This window comes from Phaenicophaeus curvirostris, chromosome 22 (assembly GCF_032191515.1).
Source record: "Phaenicophaeus curvirostris isolate KB17595 chromosome 22, BPBGC_Pcur_1.0, whole genome shotgun sequence".
Taxonomy (NCBI): domain Eukaryota; kingdom Metazoa; phylum Chordata; class Aves; order Cuculiformes; family Cuculidae; genus Phaenicophaeus; species Phaenicophaeus curvirostris.
In genome coordinates, this window is record NC_091413.1 from 3,937,023 (window position 1) to 3,947,953 (window position 10,931).

The following is a 10,931-nucleotide window of genomic DNA, read 5'->3' on the forward strand; positions in this document are numbered from 1 at the left end:
TAGCGCGCTCCTTGCGCACAACTAACCAAAACCCAGCACCCAAGGGCTGGCTTGCATCAGTCAGGACATGGGAGACATGGGTTACTTGATGATAGGAACTGATTTGGCTGAGGATGTTGCCCTTTCCCTGTGACAAATACCATGAGTGGGTAATTTGCCTTGGCAGTGGCTATGCCATTAAGTAGAACAGTCTTGCTAATTACTCGCAATGAGAACCCTCTCAAGACACCATGGCTTATTTGGAAACTGCCACAATGGGAAATTTGCAAAAGGTCTGAATGAAGATCAGTATAAAATGATGAATTGGTCTATTTGTTTTCCTGCTGAACAGATCCTGAAAAATGTCTGTGCCAGACGCTGGGCTAGGTCACAGCTTGCTGCTGGAGATTTCTTTCTTTACTGCCTGACTGCCTGGGACAGTGTGGAAATCCTTAAGGTCTTTGTCTTCGTGAATCTCCACCTTGTTTCTCTTGGCCATGATCCTGTTGATTTCCACAAAGGTTTTGTTCTTTGTCTCAGGAACAATGAAGAAGATGTAAACTATGGTGGCGAGGCAGATGGCACAGAAGACGAGGAAGCAGTAGGGCCCCAGTCCATTCTAGGGCAATGAAAGGAGACAGAGAAGGATCAGAGTAATATTCCAGTTGTGTAGTTTGCATGGTTTGAGCAAGCTGATACCTGCAATTGCTAAAGAGCAGGCACAGTGACGTGCACATATTCAAAGTTGAACAATTAGAAGGTAGAGGTGGTTCTAGATTCTGTCCTCTCATACTACCAGCATGGATTTGTTGGGAACCACCATGGATTTACTGGAAAATGAGGGTCTGTTACAGAAAACACACTCAACTCACCAGCTCCCTTTGCACATGCTAAAATCAGCAGCTCTAGCAATTTATGGATCCCTATTAATGAGGATCAGTTCTAATTGCTCACCCAGAGGTCAAAAGCATAGAACAAGTTAAAATGGAGGATGAGGAATTTGCAGTCTTTTCCATGCTCCTAAAATCAGGATCAGACATACAGCTAAAAAAATAAAAAAATAAAGTAACTGCTTTTTTTTAAAGTATGTGCAACAGCGATATGACACCAATTAAACACCAATTTTCTTGCCTTTAATATATAATCCTGCATACAGGTAATGGGAATCAACTGGGGCATTTACAGGTCTCAGGATTAAAAAGATTCCCTGTAAGAACACAGGGATGAAGATACTAATTTTAAGCTGAGGTCTTGTCCTGTTGTGCAGTTGCATCTTACCTTCATGTAGACAAACACAAACCCCACGGTGAAGTTGCTTAGCCAGTGCACAGACCCACCCACCATGAACGCTGCAGGACGGGATGACTGCAGGAACATCTCCGTGATCATCACGAAAGGAATTGGACCTGGAAGACAGCACAAATTGCAAAATAAGGTTGATAAACACAAACTGTCTCTGCAGAAAGCACTCTCTGAGCTGCAACTAAGCAAGAGATTGCCTCTTGAGAAAAGAAAAATAGAGATACATCCCAACAGATGCAGGTGATGAAAAAGCCTTTCCAATACCCACATCTAGGTGCACATCTCCTTACTGCAAAGTGATGTGCAGCTTGAGTTGCTTCCAATTTAATCAGGGAGTGCAAGGACAGGACGAGGGGGAATGGTTTTAAGCTGAAAGAGGGGAGATTGAGATGAGATCTCAGGAAGAAATGTTTTCCCTTGGGGATGGTGAGGCCCTGGCTGCCCAGAGAACTGGTGGCTAAGTCCATCCCTGGCATGGCTGGATGGGGCTTGGAGCAACCAGATCCAGTGGGAGGTGTCCCTGCCCATCGCATTGGGGTTGGAACTGGATGGGCTTTGAGGTCGCTTCCAACCCAAACTGTTCCATCATTCTACAGTTCTGTAACACTTGGCTTAACTCAGCTCGTGGAGGAGAACGTACTAAACTGTGCATACTTACTGGCTCCAATAGCGTGACCAATGATGTAAACAATGATGCACACGATGCTGAGGTAAGACATCCATGAGATAGTGGTCTGTGAAGAATGTAATCACAGGTTAGATGTGTTTCTTATTCAAACATCAGCCACACAATTCAAGGCACTGCTTGTAGTAAGATTTTAAGGCATTCTAGAGCCAGTGTCACCCTCTGTTGCCAGATGTATCCATAGTTAGCCACAAAAATCATAGCCTGGGTATGATCTAGAAATGCATAGGTAGCAGCATCCGAGCCATTCAATGACACACCTGGAGGGTGAGGGCCAAAGTTAACACCGCACAGGAGACACAGCACAATCCAAAGCCAGCAAGGAGAAGGATTCTCCTCCCTAGGGATTCCACGATGAAAACCTGAAAGAGACAGAAGAGGGTGGGAGACCAGACAGCTGGGAACAGTAGTGTTTATTCCAGGAAAAAATTAAGGTAATGTTTGGTTTTTAAGGAATTCAGCGAGATTCCCACCATCTACTGATGGATTGTGGGCATGAAGCCACCTGGGAAATGCAAAAAGCTGGATGTGTCAATGACGCAGAGAATACGCAGGCCATCCTTCAGTCCCCAGGTCCAGTGAGAACTGTGTGGAATCCCTTCAAGGTAACACTGGACAGCAAAAAAAGCACCTATCAGCCTGCAGACCAGAGATAAAAAATTTTGAACAGAGCTCCCTTCAACCAAGTGACACCACAGGGCATCTGTTGTGCGAAGCAGCTCACAGTCTGTGTTAATAACAACCTAATAATTTAAACGATGACAGAAAGGGAAGACTGGACATGGTAGAAGTCAAAAGAGCCCCAACAGAAACTTACAGCAAGCAATGTCATGACGACATTGATGGCACCGATCGACACGGTCACATATTGGACAATGTTCTCCTCCACACCTGCTGACAGGAAGATACTGTTTGCGTAGTAGAAGACCTGCAGCGAAACCACAGCCTTGTTAATATGTGGCCAAAGCCAGAATGCAGGAATCCCATTTTGGCTGCTTCTACATCCTGGAACTCACGCACAGAAGCCTAAGAACTGAATTCTTTCATTTCTGGAGACATCGGTGTTTGGATCTAGGCACAAGCACCTTACTCTAAAAGCATCCAAACTATCATGACAGGACTGTTTGACTCTGTAATGGGTTTGGTAATGGCCTGGGTCAACCTACCACAACAAGATGGAGAACCAGTGTCCCTGATGAAGGGGTAACTCCCGTGTCCTAGATTGTAGCTCCTGTCTCAGCACTGCCCTACATAACCCACTCTAAAGTCTCATCCCTTTAGCCCCTTGGCTTTTCCCACTCACCGCATTAACCCCAGATAGCTGCTGGCCCATCATCATGACCACAATAGAGATGAGCTGCCATCGCAAGGGTCTGAAGGTACATAGGCTGAGCACAGAGAAATGTCCTCCTTCCTTTTCTGACTGGTCTTCTTGGCGCATTTCTTCTATCTCAGAATCCACATCATCACAGCCTCTCAGCTTCTGTAAAGCTAGTTGGGAGAGGAAAGCGGGTTACGGACTCCAGAAACCTACAGAGAGCTCTCCTGCTTCAACTCAAGACTGAACGATATGTAAGCTGTGGACAGCAGTGCTTCCATGGTGGGAAGTCAGGGATTCACATACATGGAGAAAAAAGCAACGTTGCAGGAAATCCATCCACCAGCAACATGTCAAAGAAGGATTTCACACTTGCTTTCTTCACTCTTGGTCACTATCAGCCATGTCCCACAGTCAGATCTATCCCGTTCCACCTCCCCTTTCATTTGATGATGATACTGTACCTCGTCGAGCTTGCTCTTCGTTACCCTTTTGTATCAGCAGATACCTGGGACTCTCAGGGAAGAAGGGCAATGTGAGGAGCTGAATTAGGGATGGGATCCCAGTGAGCCCCAGCAGCACGGGCCAGCCTGCAACAAGTGAAACCAGTTGACAGCTATGAGAAATCTTTCCTCAACAGGGACCACAATGAAGTCCCGAGCCAGGGCTTTACCTTCGGCATTCCCAAGGATTCTGTTGAGACCAAAGATCTGAGCTACAAGGATCCCAAGAGTGATGAAGAGCTGGGGTACTACCCCAATAGCACCTCTCAGATTTTTGGGGGACAATTCTCCAAGGAACATGGGAACCACATTGGAAGCCAGACCTGGTGGTTAGAAAACAATGTTAGACGTGAAGCTGCCTGACATCAGCACACTCGCCATCCTCTGTGACTCCTTTTTCCCTGTGTGAAACCCAAATGACCTCTGCTGGCCCACAGGGTATATGGAAACCTTACTCTCAAACCCTCTTTCTCCAGCTAAAGTTTTAATATCATCTTCTGGCCAGTGAATATGCCACCTGTTCTCCTCAATCTTCAGAGGAACACGAGACAAAAAACATGTGGCACCAGTTCATTCAATACGTGGAGAAGTACAAAATCCATCACTGCATCTAGGGTGCTCAGAAAGGCCCAGGAACTCAGTTTTCTCCAGGAGCAGTTGTTAGAGAAAGGAGTCTGTCCTGCTGCCTCTCCGTTTGTAAGTAATGCTGTTCCTTCACCGAGGCTGCTTGTGTTACACTTAAGATGTCCTTAAGATGGACATCACCTCTGTGGCTAAGCTGCAGATACACTCCCGTGCTGGAGAGAATTTAAAGGGCTTGGGTCGTTTCACCATTTCAATTAAAATACAGTAAGGACTTGCTTTCTGGTGCTGCAAGGGTCTAGCTTATTAACTGCTCAGCAGCAAAGCATTCTAGGAGCCCAGGAAGGCTGGCAGGAGCCTGTCTTGCATACAGAGCTGGCTCTGATTTAGGGGCTCTCGGTCATTCACCTTCCCAAAAGTAACCTTTTCCCAGTAGGGTCTGCCAGATACTTCAACACGCGACGTGCAAAGAATAATTGTGTGCTGCTTCAGGTCTGGAAACAAACCCAAAGCATAAGGAAAGAATTTCTGCTTCCCCTAAAACAAGACAAGAGTATTTAAACAAGCTGGTTTAAGGGCAGAGGGATGTGGCCTCTTGCTTTACTTGCTCAGTAAAGGTGTTGCAGAGAGGTTTGGTGGTTTAAGATCTCCTACAGGCAGCATGCTGGAGCGGGTGTAAGTCGGACAGTAAGGACAGTAAGGACACAGGTTATTTTGAGGAACATCACATGGTTACCCACAGTAACCCTGGAGAGCTGCCAGCTCCCATGCTGACGCCGTAAAGATTGGCATGTAACCCACAACCTCCTGGAGTCAAATGACCACATAATACTCCTATCTTACATTTCTAAAGTTCATAGCCTTCAGGAACTTGGAGTTGCAAAGGTGATCGAGCTGTGATATGAGAGCCAAAAGGCAGGGAATAAGTATCAAAGCCACTAGAAAACATTATAAAACTAAAATTATCAGGTCCAGTGTTTGAAGCCAGCCTTTTAATTGTCCAGACCCAGATTAAAACATGTTGGCAGTGACTCCTGGACTGCTGCATTCAAGCGACAGTGGCTTTCTAAGTGTTCAGCCCTAGGTGGATCAAGCCCTGTCGCAGAGGGACCCTGCGTACCAGAGGGCTGCAACACTGCTGCTGCACCAGAGCTGCCCTTTTGCGAGGCAGGATGACTCCTGGATCCCACCAGAGACCGGAGCAGCCTGCCTTGCTCCAGCAGCTTCCCTCCCCAGGCACGACGTCCACAGCTAGAGCGAGGTCAAGCTGCAAAGGGCAAGTCAGGGCAGCCAGTCCAGATTCCTTTGTCAGTTATAAATAACTGGAAAGAGGGATCGCACTTAGCTGGTCCCTTAGTATTTATACAGACAACTAACACTAAGAGCAGCTGCCAGGCTTAGAAAAGTCAAAAGCCAAGATGAAGCCATTGGACTGGATGAACTCCCTGCCTTACCCTCACCAATTGCAATCGCTGCATGTTACAGAGCAAGTTGTTTTCCTGTGGTGGTTTCTCGTCCCCATATTCTATCTTCACAGGATATCCCATTAATAAATCATGAAGCGTGTCAGCCTCGCTAGCCTAACACCAATTAATTGAGCCAAAATGCTGTTAGGACCTCTATCAACCTGGTTTGGCACACACAGCACTGTGTGGGGTACCCAGACATTGTGGGATTCTGTTTATTCCATATTACTATAGTTCTAATAGAGCCACTCTCAACGGCAACTCAGACACCCTTCTCCTTGGCTTCCAACTGTCTTGCCAGTAAATCCAGTGGCTCTAGCTTCTTTGCTCTCTCTTTTAACCTTTCTTTTCTCTTGCAGGAAGAGCAGTCAGTTCCAGGACAGGATTATTGGATCTGGGATCATCTCCAATGACTTTGATTTAGAAGGACTATTCTGTTCCTGATTAGGGAAGTTGTGGCTGCCCCATCCCTGGAGACGTTCAAGGCCAGGTTGGATGGGGCTTGGAGCCCCTGATCCAGTGGGAGGTGTCCCTGCCCATGGCAGGGGGTTGGAACTGGATGGGCTTTAAGGTCCCTTCCAACACAAACTGTTCTATGATTCTACAGATAAAAATCTCCCTACATCTTAAATTTCAGTCTCAAGGCCATCATTTACTAGAGATCTTTAGCAGTCCTTCAACAGGCAGATGACAACTGTTTTTCAAGCAAGGACAGCGTTGATATGCAGATGTATAGCTAAATCAGCTACCTGTGAAACCGACTGTGTAAGAATATAAAAAACCCCTTTATATAGCCAAGAACATATTGGTTGCTCTCCCTTAACCATCCATCCTCTCACTTACCAGCATATATTCCCATGATAAACCGTGAAAAGATGATGACTTCAGGAGTTTTTGCTAGCTCTGAAGTTCCCATAAGGATGGCAGCAGCAATGGAGAAGATATTATTTATCAGCAAAGTGCCCTTTCTGCAGAGTAATAGAGAAGGAGACAGATTCAGATTGATTTTCTTTGGTAAGGTCCCAACAGCAGAACGCTCCCCTCTGCATTATCCTGTCCCAAACTGAAATGAATCAGCACCCCAAGGACTGATCAAAGAGAAAATGGCAATTGTCCCTTTATTTCCTGCAGGGACCGAAGGCTTCAAGGAAGAACTGACCTTTCTCAGGAAACTCCAGTCAGCAGAAGCTCAGATCCCAGCCCAGAACCTTCATGATTGCTCTCTACCTGGTGCAGTGCTAAGCACAAAGCCTGGACTTGACCACACTGAAACCACATAAAGCCTTCTACACGTGTGAAACAAACACTGTCAAGCCAAGCAACTAGACACCAGCCCACCTGCCTTAGCATCAAGGTGTGTGGAAACACAGTCATGCTCCTCCTGATGGGCTTGGCAAGCTGGAATGACCCGTGGGGCAGGTCTTATCTGAGCCCAGCAGGCTGGAGGGGTTCAAGGCCAGGTTGGATGGGGCTTGGAGCCCCTGATCCAGTGGGAGGTGTCCCTGCCCATCGCAAGGGGTGGAACTGGGTGGGCTTCGAAGCCCCTTCCAACCCAAACTGTTCTATGACTGCTGAAAGGTGTCAAACTACCACTGTCACGTACCGACCACAACAGTTGACAAGAGGCCACACCACAAGGGACCCAAAGAAGCCACCCAGAGGATACAGGGACACGGTAAGAGACCAGAGCAGCATCTCTAAGCCATTGTCCATAGGCACTCCAGTCCTGTTGAAGTGAGTTTGGTTGTAAAAGTCTTTCATGTACTGGAACGAAATACAGAGCATATTTAGCTGTAAAAGAGAGTTAACAGCAAATGCTGTAAAGCTGTAGATCACGCACAGAACAGGTGAGTTAGAAACAAATGCAAGAGAGGGATGAGAAACCTGGAACAGAAAACTGTTACTACAAGTTATCCTGCTTTATAAGATTTGCCTGGTTTCTGGAAGGGAAACCATTCCTCACGCCCTCTCTCTTCGGGGCATAAAGTTCTACGTTTTAACATATATAAAGGAAAAAATGGTTTCCTTTCCTGTGGAGCCTTTCACCAGATGCCTGCTAATTCAAAGCACAGGGAAGCGCAAGCATCTCCCCAGAAACACCCATTATCACGCTACTGCCTTGTTTGTGAGCCTACGCCTAGGTCATGGTCCACTCCACAGTCCAACTTACCGGGGCTGGAGGATCAATCACAGACACGTTGTAGCCGTACTGGAAAGAAGATCCAAATGCAGATATCAGCGTCACCAAGGCAAGCAAAAGTGTCATTTTCTGCAGAGTGGAAAGAAAACACACAAAAACCACCTTGGAAGCAGGTTTGATTGATAGGCATAAATGGCATTCAGTAAAAAATAGAAATACTCTAAGACTCGCCTTGTGTGTTTTTCACTCCGTGTTACTGTATAAAGAAAGCCCAATGGGTTCTTTCATTATAATTCATTTTGTTCTACTTGATTTGCACATAGTCATTACAGTAATTCATTCTACTCTTTGCTGGTGTTGATGGATCATTTGAATGATGAATAACTTCTAAGTTATCGTTCTTAGAATACCACCCCGCGGGGAACAAAGTTGTACGCAATTATTCTTTTTCCAACATGCAAATTGGTTAGCGAAATAACAGAGGATATCGGCACAGGAAAGCTCGAAAAGGAAGAGATTTTGCATTAAGTGGCAAAATCCCCTTCCTGTTCATTTGTTCTGCCTCCCACATTTGAGGATCAAGCTGTTTATGGATCTAATCCAATTGCTATTGAAGCCAATTAGAACTTATCCAAGCAGCTCAGCGAGGGCTTGGTTGTGGGCTACAAGAGCAGCACTTTGCAGTTAAACAGAAGGGTGAAATTGCCATCCGAGTAGGATCACCAACCACGTTAGCGGCAACACAGTCCTCGGGGTTACAAGCAACTTGTTTTCTGCAACAATTTAGTTGCTATTCAGTCCTCAGGCTGGTCCTGCTGCGTTGACTGAGCTGTTCTGGTTTTCTTGCTTTATAGCTCACTGATCTCTCTCACTGCTGCCACACCGATAAAGTAATTTTTTATTCATACACGTATCTTTGTCACCATTATTAGCCTTAATGCCTGCGAGGTTTCATGTCCCAACACTCAACTCAGGTTCCACGTAAGGGATCTCTCATTTCCTAATTGAACCCTTGTCCAAGTAGCTGCTGGTACTCCTTATATTCCTCAGCAGCTCACCTATAGACATCAGCAGAGTTTAAGGCACTGCAGGAGATCAAAATTCAAGCCAAACTCCCATTAAGGAACAGGAGGAAGCTGAGGCTTTCAGCTATGTTTTCCAGGAGCAGGCTGTTGACATTTTCTCGTTGGTGATGACAAGCAGGCTGCGTTGCTGTCGTTAAAAACAAATCCCAGGAGTTAGAAAGTGCCGCTGGTGTTAATTATTCACATTCCGCACTTTCAGGAAAACCTCTGCATTGTGCAAGATTCCACAAAAAAGCTGCTGGGAAACGCAGCACCCACCCAGAAGCATCTGCAGCCCCAAAACGATTAGGAAGTTGGAAAGCAAACTTGCACAGAGAAGGGGAAACTCACACAGAAGTTGCAGAGTAGGTCAGCTGCAAAGAGAGAGACTTAAACCTCCAGACAGACAGAAACCTGGGTCAAAGGCATCAGCATCTCTGCTCCCCCTGCCAGACCAGCTGGGAGCACGTTAGCCCAAAAACTCTTGGTGTTCTCCTTCCTCTACAAACACCTACAGATCCTAAGCAGCTCGGCTCTGTCTCTGGGAGGCTGAAGGTGGGTGTATAGAGCTCTGCATACTTACCCCCTTTGAACCTTCATCGTGGTCAGAGCTCTCCTGCTTCTCTCCTTTCAACTTCATTTTGGTGTTTGAATCTCAGACGCTGAGGACAGGCTTTTATACCAGAAAGGGACAACGCAGAGGGTGGAAACACCCAACAGAGACAGTCCCTCTGCGACTTTTCACAAAACATCCAATCAACGACAAGCTCTACCAGCCAAAGTTGTTGTTGTCCGATCGTTGCCTTACTCTGCACGACTCCCTCACGTCTTCTCTTTCTTTTCCATTTTTAAGGCTGTCACTGCTAGGTCAGACAGGCTCCGTAGTCTGATTAGAAGGAGCAGACATCAAAAAAAAACTGTTAAATGAGCTGGTCTCCTCCCATCAGATACACCAGGACAATACGAGTCTATGGCAATAGAGCTGCTGCTGTGTATTTGCCCTTGGGCCAAAACACAGCTCTCCGTCCTACCTTGCATGGACAAAGTTGCTCAGGGCACTTCAGAAGTTTGTGGACAACAGGTTCATCCCCTTAGATTTGTTTCTGATAGCGCATAGAACACACTTTTTCCCCCGAAGCATTAATTCCTTTCCCTCTACCTGCAAGATGCACCACGTTCTGCTGGCTTAGTATTAAACTCCCACGCTGTGAGTCTACTTTGACCAGTACAGGACTTGGTTAATGGTCGACTACCATTTCAGAAGTTTATCAGAGAAATGCAAAGTTCACAGATAGAGAGAAAATGCAAAGAAAATTCTGCCCCAGGAGTGGGGAAGATGCAAGGAGAACAAACTTTTCAGGAAATCTCTATCTAAACTTGAGGAAATCATCTTGCTACATACAGAAATCAAACGGGACATGTATGTTTGCCATCAGAAATCCTTCATCACTGCAAATATTTGCTTCTGGCAGCAGAACACTGAATATTTGCCAAATCATAGCAAAAATTCAGTAGCAACATCTGTAATTGGCACAGGGATGACCTAGGAAGAGATGGATGAAGGGAGACAGGATGGTGAAGGAACTTCTCCTCGGACTTCCAAAGCAATTGGAGGGGTAAAATTTCTCCAGCAGCTGAGATACTGTTGGAATCGAGCAAAGAACAGAGCCAATAACAACTTAAGAAAGCCAATTTTACAGGCATTTTACAAGCACATTTTCATTTCAGCTACAGCACGTACTAAGCTTCTTATATCTGCTCTGCACCCTAGAATGCATTTGCCTGAAGACATTAACTCAGCTCTCTGTCTTTTCTCCTCTCACTTGTCCACCACATAGTAAGAGGAACTATGCAGGGAACTATTTACACTCAGCCCAATTGTCCGTGCTCAG

At 46.0% G+C, this 10,931-nt stretch overlaps 1 protein-coding gene across 1 annotated transcript; it reads right to left on the reverse strand.

The window, feature by feature from the left end:
• Positions 1-119: 119 nt before the first annotated feature.
• Positions 120-9,906, reverse strand: LOC138730005 (solute carrier family 2, facilitated glucose transporter member 5-like). The gene is made up of 12 exons (XM_069874695.1): positions 9,623-9,906; positions 8,006-8,104; positions 7,439-7,599; positions 6,679-6,803; positions 3,958-4,110; positions 3,749-3,874; positions 3,270-3,457; positions 2,784-2,894; positions 2,227-2,328; positions 1,940-2,015; positions 1,258-1,385; positions 120-598 (listed from the first exon to the last, which is right to left on the reverse strand). Exons 1-12 carry the CDS (start codon positions 9,677-9,679, stop codon positions 368-370), a joined length of 1,557 nt encoding a protein of 518 aa, XP_069730796.1. The 5' UTR covers positions 9,680-9,906; the 3' UTR covers positions 120-367.
• Positions 9,907-10,931: the final 1,025 nt, after the last annotated feature.

Excerpts from the sequence above, each read along its gene's own strand:
- LOC138730005 (XM_069874695.1), bottom strand. The coding sequence starts at position 9,679 with ATGAAGTTGAAAGGAGAGAAGCAGGAGAGCTCTGACCACGATGAAGGT. Across the intron at positions 4,111-6,678 it reads TATCATGGGAATATATGCTG|GTCTGGCTTCCAATGTGGTT; the intron begins GTAAGTGAGAGG and ends TCTAACCACCAG. Across the intron at positions 2,016-2,226 it reads CTTTGGCCCTCACCCTCCAG|ACCACTATCTCATGGATGTC; the intron begins GTGTGTCATTGA and ends CATTCTTCACAG.